The sequence below is a fragment of the Oryx dammah genome, unplaced genomic scaffold (genome assembly GCF_014754425.2).
Source record: "Oryx dammah isolate SB20612 unplaced genomic scaffold, SCBI_Odam_1.1 HiC_scaffold_2, whole genome shotgun sequence".
NCBI lineage: Eukaryota > Metazoa > Chordata > Mammalia > Artiodactyla > Bovidae > Oryx > Oryx dammah.
In genome coordinates, this window is record NW_024070186.1 from 61,893,917 (window position 1) to 61,917,068 (window position 23,152).

Sequence of the window (23,152 nt, forward strand, 5' to 3'; positions counted from 1 at the left end):
TTTAAAAGCTATTATTTGTCTTACTGACTCTCAACACTTTGTAGGTTTATAGGTCCCTTTAAGTATCTGATGAAGGATATGACCCCTTCTACCAGAAAAATATTCATGCATACATCCATTTTAAATTGCATATAAAAAATGTATATTCAGTTTCCTGGAATTCTGGTATAGGACCCCTGATTCATTGAGAAACTGTTAGGTGCTCTGTACAGTGAGGGCTGCCTGGCATATAACAAAATGGCATAATCTGTGCTCTCAGAGCTTCCAGTCCCATTGGGGTGGAAACAGCATGCCCCCAAGATGCAGTTTGGTAATAGTGCCCTTCCCATCCTCTCTGGCTCAGGAGCAGCAGTTCCTGCCCAGCATTGTACCCTCCACAGAGGAATCCTGCAGGTTAGTAAATGCCCACTTCAGCAAGGAGCCAAGGAAGGTCAAGTCTGCCTTCTGTAGTCATGTGGTATTGGAGGACTTATTCACCTCTCTGAGCCTTGCTGTCTTGTCAAAGTGGAGATACTAATTCTCCATTTCAGGGTTACTGTGGACATCAGCTCTGTTAGTCTTGAGAGAGTGCTATGCAGATGGTGATGCTGGGCAGTTATATCTCCTTTTCTTGGGAGAATTAGTAAAAGAGATTTCAAGGATTTCAACTACACAGCATGTTACTCTGAATTGAGGGTCACAGATTCTTCATTTTGATTATCTGGGTATTACTTTAAATCCTCTCACTTGGAATAAACATGTCAAAATTACTTTAAAATATATTGTACACCAAATCAAGGACAGAAATAGTCTTTGTAAAAATAATATTACATGTATACTTACTATTGTATTATGATTGGTTACTTCAATAAAGAAAATCTTAGATGGAGCTATGCCTTTTAAATTGGGTTGAGGCAGGAGGAAGAGCCCATAATGGTGCCCCTGTCAAAACGAATGAAAACAAAGGGAGAAGAGGCACAGCCTGCTGCAGAGAGAGGCACAGTCCCGTGAACAGTCACCTGAGCTGTGCTGCAGGCCTGATGACCTTACTGACAGTGATCCTATGGCTGTGATTATTCACACAAAAACAAACCAGTTATCTCAAATCTGTGGAACCAGAATCCTCGGGAAATGGAGTTGGGATTGTTTCATTTTTTTCCCTAGCTAGGAATGAATCCAAAAGATTTAATCATAAAAGTGTCGTTGACTCCTATCAATGCAATGAAAACAACTCAATTGTTGTTAATGATTCCATTGTAAAATCATGGCTGTACCTATAGTACACCTTGTGGTTTGTGTGGGGGTTCTAATACTTAATGTCCACATGTACTTGTTTCTGGTAATTTTCCTCTTTTCAAACTGTGTGGTATAAGCATATCTACTCTTAAGTATTTAAGGGTTCTAATTAGAGAACGTTCAATGAGCATCTTCTCTGTTATAGCCATGTGCTATTTGCTATGGATATAGAACACAGTCCCACAATATATTTATCACACATATATATAAAGGTAATAAAAACATTGTGTTGACAATGTTTTTAAAGGGGTGAGGTCTTCCAATTAAAATAAAAGCTAAAAGAAAAACATTTACAAACTAAAGCTCAACTTTTGATTGGACTTGTCATTAAGGAAGTTCCCTTCAATTAGATATTCATTTTTCTTTCACTAAGCTTTTTGCCTAAGGGTATGAGACAAGTAGCATTCCTTTACTTTCAAAATACATTTTCAGGGATCTTTAGGGAGAGAAGTGATATAAATCAAAAAAATTTAAAGTCTCTATTCAAGATTCCATGAACTGGGTTTCTGGGAAATTAAATATACTTCTGAGCCAACTTTCATAGAAGGAGCTAGCCATGCAAATTCTGGAAACCATAGAAATAATTTAACACTAGATATAAATGAATAGAATAGATTGTTTACCTGGGCTATTGCAGATAGGAAACCAAAGCTCAGATAGGGAAGGGACTGGTAGTGTGCTGGTCCCATAGGTTGCAGATCACTCCCTTCATGAGTGGTCCCAACAGTTTCGAAGAAAAGACTTGTTTCCAAAAATACTGATTTGAGCATCTAAATTTGAGGAATTAGGTAAAGAACATTCACAATGAAAAGGTCTCTGTAAAGAAAAAAAAGTGCACCATTGTTTTCCTGAGACCACGCACATGATATTGAGAAATAATCCACCAACTATCATCGTGGTGTAGTCTGAACTCCTGAATAGCTGGCTATGTGTGGGTTGGGGCAGTCACCATGACGACAGGTTCCTCTTAAAATAGCCATTTAACTAACTTATCATTGGAACAGTGAGCTATGAGAAAGGAGGGATCTCTCAGGATCACTAGGGTTTTCTTTCAGCTCTTTTGTTCTTGGCTGCTCCAGCCCTGTTCAGTCTGTAACCACAGTTGCTAAGACACATGCCACAATCTTTACAGAGAAGCAGAGTAACTCACCGGGCAGAACATGCTTCAAATCTTACAGAAGGAGATAGCAAAAGAAGGGTGAATCTGGGAAATATGAAAAACACAATTGATTTTCTGAGGCTTACTACTAAACAAAAGTACAATAAGACTCTTAACAGCTACTTCTAAAGTTTGAAAATGAGGGAGAAAAAAGTTTTCAAAAGGCTGAATATCAGGTGAACATTGGATGTTCTGATGCCTTTTCTAAACGACAATCTTGCTCTTTCAGTTTGCACAACACTTGCTCTTTTCAGTTTGAATGAGTGGCCAGTGCACTTGTGTTCTCTGATGCAATGTCCTGCTTCTTATGGAAGTCTATGTGCTGGTCTTTAGCCACTGAATGTTTGTAGATTCCCACTGACTCTGGCAAGTGTTTCAGACAGAGTTGAGATCGTTGGAAATACTCTTTTCTCGGGAATTTATGTTAATGGGCAAAATTCACAGTTTTACTAAGGTAGCCTTTCACTAAAAATGCCCCTATCACTTTTGATCACTGTATGTTAAAAATATATTTGAAGTATTTTTAAATTCTAAATAGTGGTAGTAGTAATAATAGCTAACTTTTGCTGTGCAGTTACCTATATATCACCCATGTTTTATGCACTTTATGAGGCTAACTCAGTGCTACTCAGCTAGAATGTGTTTGGTTAATTTTACTTTCCTATTTAATTAACCAAATCTCTTTACTGATTTGAGTTTCAGATAGGAAAAAAACTATCTCTTACATAAGACATGGATTTTTATGTAATTTTAAGGTGATTATCATTTCCTCTAAGTGTTTTGAGTATCAATACCACTTTGATAAAAGAACAAAGTAGAAGAAAAATGGAAAAGGACAGGTTGGTCAAACAGGAAAACACTTAAGACAGACCATTACAGTAAATATTAATTTGTGATAAATAGGACTGCCTCAAAAAAATTCTTTAAAAATAATTAGGTAAGCCACAAAACTGGGAGAAAATATTCATAACACATATCTGACAAAGAACTTACACCCAGATTAAAGAACCACTGCAAATTAAAATAGGCAAAACAGTTGAACACACTGTTCACAAAAGTTATATGAATGACCAAATAAGCACGTGAAGAGGTGGGAAACACCTTTAGGCATCAGGGAAATGCAACCGAGGTACCAGTCTCACCATTAGAATGACTGAAATACAAATGACTGACAATAACAAATGTTGGTGAGGGTGTGGAGCAACTGGAACTCTCATGCTTAGTTGGCAGGAGTGCAAAGGGATGTGCTTGTTAAAACTTTCCCATGCAGTTAGATACGGAGTTATACTCAGCACTTCTAGGTATTCACCTAAGAAAGAGAGAAACTTAAGTCCAAGATTTGTACAAAAATGTTCATAGTACTCTTACTGTATAAAAACTCCAAACTGGAAATAAGGCAAATATTTGTCAAAAAGCAAATGGACACATCAGTGTACAGGCATATGATAAAATACTTATTCTTCCGTAAAAGGAACAGCTACTGAACTGATAACACAGATGAATCTCCTAGGCACAGGAAAGTGCACAGGATTTGATTGTATTTGTATGGACCTCTAGAGCAGACAAAACAAATTACAGAATGAAAAATCAAAAAGAGTGTTTACCTGTTAGGGCTGGGGTGAGCTATCTAAGGGAGTAGGGTTTCATGGTGTAGCCACTAGTGAATGTCAGCTGAGACTTTACACTTTATTTCTGTAATTTGTTTTTGTTTACATTTTTTAAAATTCTGTGCACCAAGATCAGAGAGCCCTTCATAAGAATTAAGTCATCTGCTGATTTATAGCCTAAATTATTAAAATTCAACTAGGTGCATCACCATTACTTGTATCAGCTGCAGTACTGATGAGTGCCTTACCTCCTGTCAATATCAGAGTCACTGAATTTATATTTTATTCGGAGTAGGGCAGAATACTTTATGGATGAAATACAGACTTGGACAAATGCCGTTCCACGTACTCTTTGTTATTATGGCGTTCATTTAAACCAGTTCTACAAGGACCCAATGTTGTATGATTATTACTTCAGAGACCACAGTGTTGTTATAAATGAATTGACCAGGACTTTTCTTTTTCTTGAAGGTGTACAAGGGAGAAGAAGCCACATTCCAAATCTCAGGCCTCCAGACCAACACAGACTATCGGTTCCGCGTGTGTGCGTGTCGTCGCTGTTTAGACACCTCTCAGGAGCTAAGCGGAGCTTTCAGTCCCTCTGCGGCTTTTGTACTACAACGAAGTGAGGTCATGCTTACAGGGGACATGGGGAGCTTAGATGATCCCAAAATGAAGAGCATGATGCCTACTGATGAACAGTTTGCAGCCCTCATTGTGGTTGGCTTTGCAACTTTATCCATTTTATTTGCCTTTATATTACAGTACTTCTTAATGAAGTAAACAAACCCAACAAAACTAGAGGTATGAATTTAATTAATGCTACACATTTTAATATACACATTTATTCAGATACTCCCTTTTTTAAGCCCTTTTGTTCTTTGATTTATATACTTATTTTACAGATTTAGCTAGGAAAAAAATATCAGTGTTTTGGTGCACCTTTTTGAAATGCAAAACTAGGAAGAGGTTAAACTGGATTTAAAAAAAAAAAAAAGGAAGCAAACCAGATACCAAAAGCTAGCTTATGTTTTCTTTTAAAATTTTCAGATTTGCCTTTATTCTGTCTTCACTGATGTCTTTTGCAAGCCTTTGATTTTTTTTTTTTCCATGTTACAGTTTAGTAATTTATATTCACCGTTCACTTCTTATGTCTTGATCATCTGTATCTGTGAACATGAATCACAGCGTGTGTACTTACAGGGCTAGGATTTCGGCATTGTCAGAGTATTACCACACAAAACCCACCACATAAGGGAAGATATGTTCACTCAGATAAGGCTGCCCTAAACAACCATGTTGTCACTCAGTTATTTAACTGTTTAGCTCATCGAAATCAAAATGTGTACTTTAATCTAAAATGTTTTAATAATCTGTATTTCTTATGATTTTAACACTATGAGCTGCCTGTCTAAGAAATCAAGTAACCAAAATGCACCTATAAATTATGGAGCATTGTAGATTTTACCACGTCAATTCATAGCAGTAACTTTTCGAGGGCATTGTGCAATAGTTAGTTGTTTCCTTGTTCAGCTATTTTAAAAGCTGCTTTAACTTGTTTGTCTTTGTATATAACTACTTCTAATCACTAGAGTTATTATATTCTGTTATGTTTGACCAGAATTATATGACGAGAACTGGTGACAGTTTAGTGCCTCTGCCCATTGTCCATGATTTACACTAATTGTGAGCAGTCTCCTTATATGTCAGCTCATTATTTTTGAAAGATTTGCCTTTAGGCTGTTCTTTGAGGTATCAATGAAGTGATTGAATTTCAGTTCCTTAATTCAGTGCACATAATACTAATCTAACAGCAAATGAAAATTAAAACCCAATAAATCTGTAGTTCCTATTTTTGGGGGTTGACTTGGCTATGTGTGGAGAGGGAATGGTATTTGCTGGTAATAAGCACAGGGTGTTTGGGGATCAAGGAGCCTAGATTCTCTCCCTGGATCTGTCACTAACTTGCTGCGTGACCTGAACACGTCACTTTACCTCTCTGTGCCTCAGTTTTCCCATGCATTAAAAATAAAATGGGGATTCTAATGTTTGTAAGTGCTTTGAGATCCTCGATCAACAGGTGCTATTGGAGTGCAAAGTGTTACTCTTGCATGTTTATTTTGATTCATGAGATTGTCCATTTTAACCCAAAGTCATTGGATTATGTATATGAAGTCCATAATGTTTGCGTACCTCAGGGACATTTAAGAGTTGGAGGTGCAAATATATTCCAAAAGGGTGCAACAGACACAGTGTATCCCCCTGCTTCTGTTTTTGTATATTTTTGCTACTTGGTTTTCTTGATCATAGCTATTTTGTGCTTGGTCTATGTTGTCTTAAAATGCAGTATCCTGTACTAGCTTATAATATTCCCATACCAAAGTCATGGGGAAACCAACATTATTTTGTTTTTGGTTTATTTATACTATATTCTGCATACAGTACTTTAAATGCCAATTACAGTGCAATCTTTATTTATTGTAAAATTTTTTAAATGTACTTATGTACTAATTTTCCCTTGTAGCATGTTATTTTTTTGTATTTTATACTTTTGTAATTTTAGGTCAGTCTTGTTCCTTGGCAACATCTGTAGTATTATCATTCTTCTGACATTTTCTTGTGTTTTTAAAGATAAAGAGCATCTAGTGCATTAAATGCCAAAAAAAAAAAATCCATTATCAGTGATTGAAACGTTTACATGTACCCAAGAAAAACATAATCATCTCTTTAAAGAAAGTGCTAAGATCAATGAATTATTCTGTGTGCCTACACTGTGATGTAGTAAGTACTAGAAAGTTCTGTATTTTGTTATTGACTAGAAAAACTAGTTTAATTAGCCTTGCAAACTGATAGCATCAAGGTAAATATATGTTTGCCAAAGTTTCTGGCCTTCCAAAACTCACTCCACTATTAAATGTGCATCACGACCCACTATAACAAACAACTGCATCTGCATTTTCTGAAACAATCTCATGCCTTTGGGGAGACGGCATTTATTTTTTTAAACAATGAAGAGTCAACTGAGTACAAGAACCTTGTCTGCAGGAGAAAAATAAAATCCCTTTTTGGAAACACTTCAGAACTGCTGCTATAAAGAAATTCTCAGAATTGGATGGAATTTTTTTTTTAATGAAATAGTACTTTAAGCCAAAATTGCTATGAATATTTGATCTTTGAGATTTTCATACTATCTAACCACCAGAAAGCTGAAGTGTGTGAAACACTAGCTGACAAGCACTTTATTTTATTGCTCTCCATTGTTGACTGTTCGTTATAATTCCTCAGTCAAAAAGTTATCACACTATCTGGCACTATTTTATATTACAAATATTATGTATATGTGATATTGATGTATACCTATATATTGCCATTACACATGAACAATAAAATAAAGTGTTATGTTAACCTTCTCTCTTTGCCCTTTTGCAATATGTAGGAACGAGTGAGTGGCTTTCTGATGCTCTGTATGTCAAACTCCTCTCTGGCACAAGAAATTCCAGTCATGTGAAGCAAAATTCCCTTTGTCCTCAAATTGTTTAAAAAGAAAACTTTTTTAAAAGGTTTTTTGCATATTATCTGCCTTGTTCTTATCAACTTGAGATGTTGGCATTTTCTAACCATGTTTTGTTGGCTACAGTAATTCAGTATTTCTGTCAAATTTGAAAAGTGCCCTAATTGAATGTGTTTGAATGTTATCCTTGCACAATTCTTTAAATTGAAAGACAAAATGTTTTACCTCACTGTTGGACATACATTCCAAGCTTTTCAACTTTAGGAGAGAAAAAAAAAAATAATCATGTTTTCCTGTATTGTAAATTTTAGATTATTTCATATACATTGTATTAAAACTGCCATATCAATTTTAATGTATAGATTTTGCAAATACTATGCTATATGTAATACCTAACTGTATCTGTAGTGTATATGTAATATATTTATGCCCAATAAATGTTTTAATTCTTTCTGACTTAAGTAGGATTCTTCTGCCATGAATAGGATTGCTTTTGTTGTTGTTGTTGTTACTTTTTAAAAACTTAAACCACATCCCAGAAGTTGTAAATTCAGATGCCTTTAGAGGCCAGGCAGGTGGCATAGTGCAGGGAGCTTGCTTTGCCATCTAAAGGGGCGGCTGCTACCCTACTCCTGGTTGGGGCCCTGCAGGTCTGCCACCCACAAACATGTAGGCTAGTTTTTTCAAAAGAGGCTGCAAGTCTAGATCTCCCTAAATGGGCCAACTAACATGCGATTGTGGACAAGGCCCATGGGCAGCCAGTTCTTTTTCAGAGTCTGTGTAGATAAAGTACAGTTTTATTCTAACGTGTTACCCATATGCCAAACTCAGGAGCCCAGGTTTGCCTCTTCACTTCGCACCTGGGATGCTCCTTCTCTGTGACAGACTCGCACAGTTCTGACCTCCCCCTTCCCTCCTCCAGGTCCCATTTAGCAACAACAACAGCAATAAAGTATAGTGTTCCTGCTATAGTCAAGATTTCATCATGATGTTTAGATTGTTTTGCTAGGAATCCCTACTATCTTTTTTCCCCCAAGGGAAAAATGGGGAAACTGACTGTTTATAACTCAGAGCACTCTTTCTCAAAGAATGCTGATAATCATTCTTTTGGGTAAAAATGCCAAGTTGAACACATCAGGCTTTGCATGCTCCTTACACTCCACTCCTGAAAATATACCAAAGGGTTTTTTTTTTAAGTCATAACTGCTCTCAACACTGAAGAGTGGGAAAGAATTGTTAACACGAGAATTTTGAAAACCTGACCAAAGAAAGCTGAATTCTCATTTACCAGGGAAGAGAATGAACACCAACTCAATTTACGTGCCTAATTTACTGAAGGTTCAAAAACTGATAGACGTATTTCCCTTTAAAATAATGGTAAAGAGGGATGGAAGCCTAAAATAGTATTGGTAAAAAGCTGTTTAAAATGCCATTATAAAAAATAACATCTTTTTTTCAGCCAGACAGCTGCTCCTCCATTTTTGCAGAAACCAAAAGTTTATCCCCAAGAGAATGTAAAATAAGCCCTGGACTTGGAGAATGTTATTCTTACCTGAAGATGAAGTGGTTCCGTTCCACCCTTCAGTGGTAATTCTCAGCCTTGGCTACACAGTAATACGACCTGGGCAGCTTTTCAAAATCCCTATGTCAGACCCTACACCAATAAAATGAGTATTTTTGGAATATCCTACCCCAATAAAATGAGTATTTTTGGAGTATCCTACACCAATAAAATGAGTATTCGGGAATATCAATGTTTTTTAAATCTTCCAGGTGATTGGGTTGTACAGCCAAGATCAAGAACCACTATCCTAAGGTGAAACTCTCAGGCAGCAATCTTCTCAGCTTTTTAGTCCTCTGGCTTCACCAAAGGTAACCTGACATCTGATGAAAGCTGATAACGTGAAAAGTCCAAAGCTAGCAACTTGGAAGAATCTGAGGCTAAGGGAGAAGAAGCTTCAGAAAACTATCATAGCCCCAAAGAGATGAGAAAAGACAAGTCATCTTTAGACTAAAGTTAGGATGCTGTGGAAGAAGAACATGTGAGGAACATGGAAACATTCTTGGAAATTAGCAACTCAAGTAGAAGGATTGGAAACTGGAATTGAAAATAATCCCAAAACAGAGCAGGAAAGTAAAAAGATAAGTACATCAGGATCAGACCAGGATATTCAATAGCCAAATAATAGGAACTCCAGAAAGAAGAGGAAATATAGAGGGGGAAATCAAACACATGGGTTTCCAGAGTGGAAGCACACAAGGGTGCTCAACACAATAGATAAAACAGGGCCCGAGCCAAATCACACCATCTCGACATTTCTAAACAATAGGACCCAGAGAAGCTCCCCAACACATGGATAAACCGGTTGCACGGGAGGATAAGAAGTCAGGGTAGCTTTATACTTCTTAGTGGCAACACCAGAAGCAAGGAATCAGTGAAGCAAGTATGTCAAGATTTTAAAAGAAAAAGATTTCCCACCTGCTTACTCTCAGTCAAGGGTAAAGCATCATGAAGACATTTTTAGAAATTAGAGCTCTCACACTTTGGCCTCCCAAGTACCCTTTCTTAGGAAGGGAATATGCTCTCCTGTGTGTGCTTAGTCACTCAGTCGTGTCCAACTCTATGACCCCATGGACCGTAGTTCACCGGGCTCTTCTGTCCATGGGATTCCCCTGGCAAGAATACTGGAATAGGTAGCCATTCCCTTCTTCAGGGGATCTTCCCAACGCAGGGATCCAACCCACATCTCCTGTATTGCAGGCAGATTCTTTACCATCTGAGCCACCAGGCATGCCTCATGCCTCCTGTGTGATATGAGTGGATGCACCAAGAAAGATGCATCTGTGGGATTCCACCTTCAATGCTCTTCACACAGGTCAGCAGTTGGCTCTCTGGCCCTTTGCCTCAGAAAAATTTATGCAACTCTCACTTTATCCCTTCCCTATCCACAGTCATGATGGGTGCATAAACACACACTTCTCTCAACAGAAGAGCTGCAAAATGGTCCTTTTCAACACTTGACCTTGGACTAATTAAAACAATTAGGGAATTCCCTGGTGGCCCAGTGGTTAAGACTCTGTGCTTCCACTACAGGGGGCATGGGTTCAATCCCTGGTGGGGAAATAAAGACCATGCATGCTTTGTGGCATGGCAAAAAACCCAACTAACAGTTAAATCTGTACCAGCACAGGTGCCCTCTGGGTGGTATCTAAAAAGAAGTTCCCACCTCCACCACTAGACTCTCCAGTTCAGTCGCTCAGTCATGTCTGACTCTTTGCGACCCCATGAATCGCAGCACGCCAGGCCTCCCTGTGCATCAACAACTCCCAGAGTTCACTCAGACTCACATCCATCGAGTCGGTGATGGCATCCAGCCATCTCATCCTCTGTCATCCCCTTCTCCTCCTGCCGCCAATCCCTCCCAGCATCAGAGTCTTTTCCAATGAGTCAACTCTTCGTATGAGGTGGACAAAGTATTGGAGTTTCAGCTTTAGCATCAGTCCTTCCAAAGAACACCGAGAACTGATTTCCTTCACAACAGACTGGTTGGCTCTCCTTGAAGTCCAAGGGACTCTCAAGAGTCTTCTCCAACACCATAGTTCAAAAGCATCAATTCTTTGGCGCTCAGCTTTCTTCACAGCCCAACTCTCCCATCCATACATGACCACTGGAAAAACCATAGCCTTGACTAGATGGACCTTTGTTGGCAAAGTAATGTCTCTGCTTTTGAATATGCTATCTAGGTTGGTCATAACTTTCCTTCCAAGGAGTAAGCATATCTTAATTTCATGGCTGCAGTCATCATCTGCAGTGATTTTGGAGCCCCCCAAAATAAAGTCTGCCACTGTTTCCACTGTTTCCCCATCTATTTCCCATGAAGTGATGGGACCAGATACCATGATCTTAGTTTTCTGAATGTTTAGACTCTTAAGTGCCTCAAAAGCATGGGGGAGGGAATATGTACCCAAGACAATAAGTTCACTCAACTCTGCAGCACACAGCACATAATAGAAGCTAAAAAGAGGTTTGTTGGATTCATTTGACTAATGTGGTCAGAAAAGTTCACATGGTAGTGATAAGGAGCCGTAAGATACTGCTCCAGTCATCTTCAGTCATGGTGTGTTATTTTGTGTATGGTATTTTAGTTCCTTTTAAAATTGTAGTCAATTAAGTAAAATGTAGAAATTGCACACAACACTGAAATTCCAGATTCCACTGAGGTTTGAGAGATCTGGCAACTTGAAGTCTTATTCTGGAATGATGGTTATCAACAGGAATTGACAGCAACTGTCCTTGTAGGCTGGCATTTGCTCTGCACTTGACCACCTTTCCCCTTAAATCCCCAGCATGGATATAGATGATGACACCTCTTCTAATAAAAGAAAAATGCCTGGCTTTGTTTCAGTCAACAGTGAGAAAACAGGTTGGGGGTGGAGAGGTCAAGACTTCCAAGAATGATGGAGTAAGGATGTCTGTAAATCTGCTTTTCCAAACAAGCGGCAAAAACACTGGCAAAAAATTTTTTCCAAAATTTTCTGAAAACTTTTTCAAAGCTCAAGAAATTAACCAAATGCTTGTAACAATCCGAATCTTGGTAAGAACAGCAGGTTCTGTGGTATTTAACTCAACCTATACCTCTACCCAGCCCACTCAGCTGTGTCCAACTCTGCAACCCCAGGCAGGGACTGTTGCTCACCAGGCTCCTGTCCATGGGATTCTTCAGGCAAGAATACTGGAATAGGTTGCCATTTCCTTCTCCAGCGGATCTACTTGACTCAGGAATTGAACTCTCTTCTCCTTCACCTCCTGCATTAGCAGGTGGATTTTTTACCACTGTGCCACCTAGGAAGCCAAACCAAATGCTTATAACAATCTGAGCCTTGGTAGGAAGAGCAGGTTTTGTGGTATTTAACTCAATCTAACACCCAAAAAAGAGGTCCTTTTCATTATAGGGGACTGGAATGCAAAAGTAGGAAGTCAAGAAACACCTGGAGTAACAGGCAAATTTGGCTTTGGAATACGGAATGAGGCAGGGCAAAGGAACTCACTGGTCATAGCAAACACCCTCTTCCAACAACACAAGACAAGACTCTACACATGGACATCACCAGATGGTCAACACCGAAATCAGATTGATTATATTCCTTGCAGCCAAAGATGGAGAAGCTCTATACAGCCAGCAAAAACAAGACCAGGAGCTGACTGTGGCTCAGATCATGAATACCTTATTGCCAAATTCAGACTTAAATTGAAGAAAGTAGGGAAAACCACTAGACCATTCAGGTATGACCTAAATCAAATCCCTTATGATTATACAGTGGAAGTGAGAAATAGATTTAAGGGACTAGATCTGATAGATAGAGTGCCTGATGAACTATGGATGGAGGTTCATGACATTGTATAGGAGACAGGGATCAAGATCATCCCCATGGAAAAGAAATGCAAAAAAGTGAAATGGCTGTCTGGGGAGGCCTTACAAATAGCTGTGAAAGGAAGAGAAGTGAAAAGCAAAGGGGTAAAGGAAAGATAAGCATCTGAATGCAGAGTTCCAAAGAATAGCAAGAAGAGATGAGAAAGCCTTCCTCAGTGATCAATGCAAAGAAATAGAGGAAAACAACAGAATGGGAAAGACTAGAGATCTCTTCAAGAAAATTAGAGATACCAAGGGAACATTTCATGCAAAGATGGGCTCAATAAAGGACAGAAATGGTATGGACCTAACAGAAGCAGAAGATATTAAGAGGTGGCAAGAATACACAGAAGAACTGTACAAAACAGATCTTCACAAAAAGAAAAGATGGTGTGATTACTCACCTAGAGCCAGACATCCTGGAATGTGAAGTCAAGTGGGCCTTAGAAAGCATCACTATGAACAAAGCTAGTGGAGGTGATGGAATTCCAGGTGAGCTATTTCAAATCCTAAAAGATGATGCTGTGAAAATGCTGCAAATCTGGAAAACTCAGTAGTGGCCACAAGACTGGAAAAGGTCAGTTTTCATTCCAATCCAATAGAAAGGCAATGCCAAAGAATCCTCAAACTACCACACAATTGCACTCGTCTCACACACTAGTAAATTAATGCTCAAAATTCTCCAAGCCAGGCTTCAGCAATACATGAACCGTGAACTTCCAGATGTTCAAGCTGGTTTTAGAAAAGGCAGAGGAACCAGAGATCAAATTGCCAACATCCGCTGGATCATGGAAAAAGCAAGAGAGTTCCAGAAAAACATCTATTTCTGCTTTATTGACTATGCCAAAGCCTTTGACTGTGTGGATCACAGTACACTGTGGAAAATTCTGAAAGAGATGGGAATACCAGATCACCTGACCTGCCTCTTGAGAAACCTGTAAGCAGGTCAGGAAGCAACAGTTAGAACTGGACATGGAACAACAGACTGGTTCCAAATAGGAAAAGGAGTACATCAAGGCTGTATATTGTCACCCTGCTTATTTAACTTATATGTAGAGTACATCATGAGAAACACTGGGCTGGAGGAAGCACAGGCTGGAATCAAGATTGCCGGGAGAAATATCAAGAACCTCAGATATGCAGATGACACCACCCTTATGGCAGAAAGTGAAGAGGAACTAAAAAGCCTCTTGATGAAAGTGAAAGAGGAGAGTGAAAAGCTGGCTTAAAGATCAACATTCAGAAAACGAAGATCATGGCATCTGGTCCATCACTTCATGGGAAATAGATGTGGAAACAGTGTCAGACTTTATTTTGGGGGGCTCCAAAATCACTGCAGATGGTGACTGCAGCCATGAAATTAAAAGACGCTTATTCCTTGGAAGAAAAGTTATGACCAACCTAGACAGCATATTCAAAAGCAGAGACATTGCTTTGCCAATAAAGGTCCGTCTAATCAAGGCTATGGTTTTTCCAGTGGTCATGTATGAATGTGAGAGTTGGACTGTGAAGAAAACTAAGCGCTGAAGAATTGATGCTTTTGAACTGTGGTGTTGGAGAAGACTCTTGAGATTCCCTGGACTGCAAGGAGATCCAACCAGTCCATTCTAAAGGAAATCAGTCCTAGGTGTGCTTTGGAAGGACTGATGCTAAAGCTGAAGCTCCAATATATTGTCCACCTCATGCAAAGAGTTGACTCATTTGAAAAGACCCTGATGCTGGGAGGGATTGGGGGCAGGAGGACAAGGGGATGACAGAGGATGAGATGGCTGGATGGCATCACTGACTCGATGGACGTGAGTCTGAGTGAACTCTGGGAGTTGGTGATGGACAGGGAGGCCTGACGTGCTGCAATTCGTGGGGTCGCAAAGAGTTGGACATAACTGAGCAACTGAACTGAAGTGATACCTCCCTTCCCTACCCCAGCTCCATACCAGCCTTGAAAACCAGCAGCCCTGCAACCACCAGTGGTAGCACACTGGGTTTGGAGCACTTCAAAATGGCTCATCCCTAGCACATTGTCACTGTTTAACCTGTCTCACAGCTCTCTGGAAAAGCCCCATTGGCAGGGTGGTGGTATTTAACCTGCCTTAGAGCTCATTCTATAGGAAAGCTGTATACCCAAGGCACTTATTGAAAGCTATTTAGTGCAATAGTCTAACCCTGCAGCTACTTGAGGCTGCAATTCCAAAGGCAGCAAACAAGAGTTGGCCCAAAACTTCAAGATTGGGAGCATGAGATTTCCTTAAGGGGTATTAAAAGCTTGTAACATAGTTCTCTGGGTCTAGAAGTCTATCTGCATGAGCAGGGCTGTGTGCATGCTCAGCAAAGACCTGAGAAGGCCCTGATCTCACTTCTGACTGATCTTCAGGCCTTGTGCAAGTGGGGAGTGAAGGTTAAGACAGAACTGTAAATTCCCTGTGCATTGACCAACCTAGATAGCATATTGAAAAGCAGAGATATTACTTTGCCAACAAAGGTCCGTCTAGTCAAGGCTATGGTTTTTCCAGTAGTCATGGATGGACAGTGACAATGTGGGGTCTCAAAGAGTCGGACACGACTGAGCGACTGAACTGAACTGTGCATTGAAAGTACACTCCATCATACAGAATCCCTTGACAAATGAAGCCTTACTGCCTCAAGGCATTTAAGGAAACCTGTGAGCATGCATTAACTCACCATTAAAACACAATGATACTTTAGTGGCCAGATTCAAAGGAATAAGTCTGGAAAGATACAATCTGAATTCATAACTTGTGCTTAGTCACTCAGTCGTGTCCGAGCCCACCAGTCTCCTCTGTTCATTGAGATTCTCCAGGCAAGAACACTGGAGAACACCGCCACACCCTCCTCCAGGGAATTTTCCCAACCCAGGGATTGAACCCAGGTCTCCTGCATTGCAGGCAGATTATTTACCATCTGAACCACCAGGGGAGCACAAGAATACTGGAGTGGGTAGCCCATCCCTTCTTCAGGGGATCTTCCTGACCTAGGAATCAAACCAGGGTCTCCTGCATTGCAGGCAGACTCTTTACCAGCTGAGCTACCAGGGAAGCCAAATTCATAACTTGGATTTACCCTAATGAAAAGAAAGTAAAAGTGTTAGTCACTCAGTCATGTCCAATTCTTTGTGACTCCATAGACTGTAGCCCACCAGGCTCCTTTTGTCCATGGAATTCTCTAGGCAAGAATACTGGAGTGGGTTGCCATTTCCTTCTCCAGGGGATCTTTCTGACCCAGGGATTGAACCCGGGTCTCCTGCATTGCAGGCAGGCTCTTTACCGCCAGAGAAGACCCACTAAGGAGGAGTAGAGATTCTGTGTATGTGTGCTAAGTTGCTTCAGTCGCGTCAAACTCTGCGAGCCTATGGACTGTAGCCCACCACGCTCCTCTGTCCATGGGAGGAATAGGGAGGTGATGATCAAAGAGGATTTTGGTCTTAACTGTAATATGTTTGCTGTTTAGATGAATGATCCATTTATATATCATGTAACAACAATTAGTTTCATGGTAAACAAAACCATATAGAAGAAATAAAATTCTTCCCTCTTGTTGGAGCCAAAGGATAAATAAAGATGCTTAATTTTTTCCCCCCAAGGACCAAAGGTACAGATTGTTTTCTATCTGAGCAGATAGATTTTGTACTTTTCAAAGGTACAGATTTTGTTATAAGAGAAATGTGTTCAATTTAGACAAACACAGTTTCTTACAGACACGAGCCATTGAATGCTGATGATTTTCCACTAGAGCATTGTTTCCCAAAGTGAGGAGGTAAACAAGATAACTATGTGGTTATTGCTGAGAAATGGAGTATTTCCTGCCACATCAGTAAACAAGGATGTAACAGTCATCAGCGACTACAACCCTCCAATGTGAGCCCTAAGAGCACTCAGGAAGGAGAGTACCTGCCATCTGTTAACCGTCAGGCTGCAGCCACTCCCTATGGTGAGCCCCAAGGAAGCTCGTGATGTGAATGAAAACACAGGATACTGGCCCCAGAGAGGTGAGATGCATGTGAAAGCAATGATTTCAGTGAGCCCAGACTCATGCATCTTCCCATACATAGAAAAGTGCTACATTCCTTAACTTGGGATATCTGGTTTTCTTTATTTAACAATCTTTTGACGTTCTGACTACCTGCCCTTTGTTGTGAAACTTCTATATAACCTGGCTCCTCCCCTCATCTCCTCAAAGTGGTTCTCTCAGGGTCACTTGAGATGCTGTCTCCCATGCTTGAAGGCCAACACCTTTCAAAGTAGGTAGTTTTTGTTTTCTGTACTAGGGAAAATTTTAACCAGCACATTAAAGAAAAACATAGGATTACTGTGGATATTTAACTTTACAAATGAAATAGAGCAAGTAAATAGTGCAGGTGCTACTCAGATTTGGCAGAAATCATAGAACTATAAACAAATAGGACTAAAGTTTGAGCACAATGCACTGTGAACACTGCCTCCTAAAAATACAAATAGGTCTATGCAACACATATTTTAAGTTAGCATCTGCAGATACATTTTTCTTCTCAGATATAAAGTTACTTTAGGGGAAAAGGAGTGGGAATAAAAACTCACAATCCACACACAGTTGGAGATGGAGCTGAACTAGAAACTTCATGCAGCTGAGCCCTACCAGCTTCAATAACTTGCTTATCCCTTCCAGTCTTACCGTGCATATTTTCACATTCAATACTTAAGCTAATTCTTAGTCTTGTGAATATTCTTATCTAAAGTTATAGTGTTTTTTCCTGAACCTTGAAGATTCAATAATGTTATTTTGTAGAGCCTGAGACAAGATAGAGTAGATTTTGTTTTTGCAATGGGCATGTGTGAGAGAAGGAAAATATAATGGGCCTCTACTTACTCATCTGCCATTCCCTCCTCTGGGCAGAGAGCTAGGGGCATCCTTTCCCACCTCCAACTCCATCCACTTGATTCTCCACAAGTTGCTGTATTTTCCCAAAATCCCTTGCCCAGACTTAAATTATTCTAGAGATGGGCCCCCAACCATTTGCGATTAAGTTATGCCTGTAACTGCAAGATAAAAACTTTGAAGATTTTGAGCAACTGGTTTTCTCAGTGTAGAGTAAATAAGCAAGTGGTCAGAGAAAATATGCTGGCAGGAAGAGAGAAGCAGAGCAGAGGGACCATATATTTAAGGTCTTATTTATTCTCTCTTTAGGTTCTGGTAGCTCAGACAATAAAGAGTCTACCAGCAATGCGGGAGACCTGGGTTCAATCCCTGGACTGGGAAAATCCTATGGAGGAGGGCATGCTAACCCACTCCAGTATTTTTGCTAGAGAATCTCCATGGATTCTCTAGGAACCTGGCGGGCTACAATCCATAGGGTTGCAAAGAGTTGGACACAATTGAATGACTAAGCACATAGGTTCACTGAGACCCCCTTCCTTGCTTTCCTTCTGCCCCTTTGTGTTTAAGCTACTTGGACTTGGGTATTTACTGACACAAGAGACCAGAAGATTCCCAACCAGGATAGAAAGAACGTAAGACATATTTCATATTGCAAAAGGGGCTTATTTAAGTTATTATATACAGAAGAGTGATCAAGATGGTGGTATAGTAAGATGTGAAGCTCCCGTCTCCCACAAACACAACAAATCACACTAACTCATTATGTGTGGAACAATTCTCACAATATCTACTGAATGCTAGCAGAAGACCTTAGACTGTGGAAGGGGCAAGGAAATCTCCACATGACTGGGTAGGAAAAAAGAGGGGGGAAAAAGCAAGAAAGGAATTGGGATAGAACCTGTGCCACTGGAAGGAAGCTGTGAGAGGAGAAAGGTTCCTGTACCCTGTGAAGCCCCCTCACTTGTGGGAGATCAGCCATAACAGAAGGGGAACTTCATAACCTTGGAGGAGAGCACAGTAGCCAGTGTGTGGCAACCAGAACAAAGGGAGTACTGCACAGACAGTACCACCCCTCTGCCCTCCCCAGCCTGACAAGCACATCCATCGACTCAGGAGGGGGCTGGGTGCTCGAACTCAGACTTCGGAGATCACAACCAAGGAGAGGACTGGGGTTGGCTATGTGGAGACAGACGGGAGGGACTTGAATCCAATGTGACCATACGTGCAACCATACATGCCAAGGAAGCCTGGGCTGCCTTAGAAGCCAGAGACCATTGTTTGAGGGGCATATGATGGGGAGGGCAGGGTGCAAACTGTAGTCTTTTTCCCTATATCTGCACTTGTATTCCCAGAGGGCAGGAAACTGACTGCACAAACTCAGCAAGCCACCACTCAGCTGGATGCCAGAAGTGGTTGTGAGCACTGCCCGCCCCCCCCCAACCACCAGCCCAGGTGTGGTTGCAAGCTACATCCACTCCCATCTCATGCCCTGGGAATGTACCTGAACTGCCCACCACCATTGAGAACTCCAAGACACCAGGCACCACATACACACATCTCCTATCTAAGGGATAATGACCAGCACTCACTGAGGAAAGAGACAGCAGGCATCTACACTAAAAACAGCCCTCTACCAAACATACTAAACCCACACAAGCTACCCAGGGACCACCCCACATATAAATAGCCCTCTAAGACCACAGTAGATAATTGTTTATCCTAAACTCACAGAGTAAGAGAAATATAAGTAAAGCAAAGAAGCAGAGGAACCACTCACAAGAGCATTCCTCTAAAAGAACAACAATGAAGCAGGCCTCTTCAGCCTAATAGACAGCAGTTTCAAAAAGAAAATGAGAATACTGAAGGAATTAAAGGCTATCAACAGAAATGCAAAGTACTCTAAAAAGGAACTAGAAACTATAAAGAGGAACCAAGAAAAATTATAAAACTTATTTGCAGAGACCAAAGCTGGACTAAAGGCAGTGAAGAGCAGAAAGAATAATGAAGAACAAATAAGTGACCTGGAAGATAGAAAAATAGAAATCACCCAATCAGGACAGCAGACAGAAAGCCAAATGAAAAAAAGTGAAAGTAATGTAACAGACCTACAGGATAATATAAAGTTTGCCAATCTACACATGATAGGGATACCAGAAGGGGAGGGAAAGGAGGATTGACAATGTATTTCAAGAAATTATGGCTGGAAGCTTCCCAGACCTAAAGAAGGAAACAAATATTGGGGTATAGGAAACACAGAGGGTTCCAAATAAGACAAACCCAAACACATCTATACCAAGACATATTATAATAAAAATGGCAAAAGTTGAAGAGAGGATTTTAAAGGCAGCAAGAGAAAAATGAAGTGAATTACAAGAAAACCCCCATAAGGCCATCAGCTGATTTTTCCACAGAAACTTTGCAGGTAAGAAGGAAGTGGCAAGATATTAATATATTCAAAATTCTGAAAGAGAAAAATCTGCAACCTAAAATATTCTACCCAGCAAGATTATCATTTAGAATAGAAGGAAAGATTAAAAAAAATTTCTCAGAGAAGCAAAACCTATAAGAATACAGCAATACTAAACCTATCCTAAAGGAAATATTGAAAAGTCTTCTCCAAATAGAAAAGACTAATATATGGGAAAGAGAAAATCACAATTAGAAAATAACTTAAGCCAGATTTTTTTTAAAAAATCAAAAATTTTCTGTGAAAGTGATGATAGCCACAATGAACAGAAAAATGATGATATGAAAATGTAAATGACATCAAAATTATAAAATGTGTGTGAGAAGAGTAAGAAAATGTAGATTTTTAAAAATTATAATGTGTTTGAGCCTATATAACTACCCATCTAAGGTAAGTAGATATAAGGGGTTAACATACATGTAAAACAGAGTAACCACAAACAAAAACCTACAAAGAGTCACAAAAACCAGAAAGAAGACGACGTAAGTATAACACAAAACAAAATCTTCAAGCCACAGAAGGAAAAATAAAAAAAGCAGAGAAGAAATACAAAATCAATGGGAAAACAAAGTTTAAAATGGAAATTAATACATATCTATTAACGACTGCCTTAAATGTCAATGGACTAAATACTCCAATCAAAAGACATAGAGTGGCAGATTCAGTAAAAAGTAAACAAAAGCCTACAATATGCTGCCCCAAAGAGACCCATTTTAGGGCACAGGACACACACAGATTGAAAATGAGGGGATTGAAAAAGATATTTCATGCAAAAGGAAATGACAAGAAAGTGAGGGTCACAATACTCATATCAGATACAATGGACTTTGAAACAAAGGTGAAGTAAGGTGAAGTTGCTCAGTCGTGTCCGACTGTTTGCGACCCCGTGGACTGTAACCTACTAGGCTTCTCCGTCCATGGGATTCTCCAGGCAAGAATACTGGAGTGGATTGCCATTTCCTTCTCCAGGGGATCTTCCCGACCCAGGGATCAAACCCGGGTCTCCCGCCTTGAAGACAGATGCTTAAACAAAGGCCATATAGAAAGATAGGACTTTCTGGTGATCCAGTGGTTAAGACCTCACACTTCCATTACAAGCGGCATAGGTTCAATTCCTGGTCAGGGAACTAAGATCCTGCATGCCAACAGCAGAACCACCAAGAAAAAAAGAAAAAAACAATAACAACAACAGAAAGTTAAAGAAGGACACTATGTAATGATAAAAGGATCAATACAAGATGAGGATTTTATAGTTATCAATATAAATATGTACCTAATATAGGAGCACTCAAATACATAAAACAAATACTAGCAGACATAAACAGAGAAATTGACAGGAATACAATAATAGTAGGAGACTTTAATACCCCATTCACATCAGTGGAAAAATCTCCTAGACAGAATCAATATGATAACAGATACTAAATGATACAATAGAACGTTAGACTCAATTGATATTGTTCAGGACATTACATCACAAAGAAAAACAGTACACATTCTCAAGTGTACATGGAACATTTTCTAGGATTAACTACATATCAGGGCACAAAATAAGCCTTAATAAATTTAGTTCAGTTCAGGTCAATTGCTCAGTTGTGCCTGACTCTTTGCAACCCTATGGACTACAGCACACCAGGCCTCCCTGTCCATTGCCAACTCCTGGAGTTTACTCAAACTCATTCCATTGATTTGGTGATGCCATCCAACCATCTTATCCTCTATTGTCCCCTTCTCCTCCTGCCTTCAATCTTTCCCAGCATCAGGATCTTTTCAAATGAGTCAGTTCTTTTCAAATCAGGTGGCCAAAGTATTAGAGCTTCAGCCTCAGTCCTTCCAATGAATATTCAGGACTGATTTCCTTTAGAATGGACTGGTTGGATCTCCTTGCAGTCCAAGGGACTCTCAAGAGTCTTCTCCAATACCACTGTTCAAAAGCATCAATTCTTCAGCGCTCAGCTTTCTTTATAGTCCAACTTTCACATCCATACATGACCCACTGGAAAAACCATAGCTTTGACTAGATGGACCTTTGTTAGCAAAGTAATATCTCTGCTTTTTAATATGCTATCTAGGTTGGCCATAACTTTTCTTCCAAGGAGCAAGTATCTTTTAATTTCATGGCTGCAGTCACCATCTGCAGTGATTTTAGAACCCCCCAAAATAAAGTCTGTCACTGTTTCCACTGTTTCCCCATCTATTTGCCTTGAAGTGATGGGGACAGATGTCTTGATCTTAGTTTTCTGAATGTTGAGTTTTAAGCCAACTTTTTCACTCTCCTCTTTCACTTTCATCAAGAGGCTCTTTAGTTGTTCTTTGATTTCTGCCATAAGGGTGGTGTCATAACAAATTTAACAGTATAGAAATTATCTCTGGCATATTTTATGACTACAATATAATAAAACTAGAAAATAACCACAGATAAAGAAATGAGAAAAATAATCACATGGAAACTAAAAAACATGCTACTGAAAAACCAATAGATCAATGATGAAATCAAAGAGGAAATTTAAAAATAGCTTGAGAAAAATGACAATAAAAACATAACCATACAAAATCTGTGGGAGGCAGCAAAAGCAGTTCTTAAAGGGAAGTTTGTAATGATACAGGCCTTCCTCAAAAAACAAGAAAAATTTCAAACAGTCTAACCTATCACTTAAAAGAATTAGAAAAAAAAAAAACCCCTAAAGTCAGCAAAAGGAAGGAAATAATATAGATCAGAGAGGAAATAAATAAAACAGAAAGTAAAAGAAACAATAGAAAAATTCAGTAAGACCAAGAGCAGATTTGACAAATCTCTGGCTAGGCTCACCAAGAAGAAAAGAAACGACCCACCCAAATAAACACAATAAGAAA

At 39.6% G+C, this 23,152-nt stretch overlaps 1 protein-coding gene across 2 annotated transcripts in view; it reads left to right on the top strand.

The window, feature by feature from the left end:
• The window catches only part of FNDC3B (fibronectin type III domain containing 3B), a 356,356-nt gene extending 348,348 nt beyond the window's left edge, over window positions 1-8,008 (top strand). For both annotated transcript variants that reach the window (XM_040248765.1, XM_040248772.1), the window contains exon 26: window positions 4,513-8,008. In XM_040248765.1, the coding sequence (XP_040104699.1) occupies window positions 4,513-4,824 (312 nt within the window). In that variant the 3' untranslated portion in view covers window positions 4,825-8,008. The remainder of the gene's footprint in view (window positions 1-4,512) is intronic.
• Window positions 8,009-23,152: the final 15,144 nt, after the last annotated feature.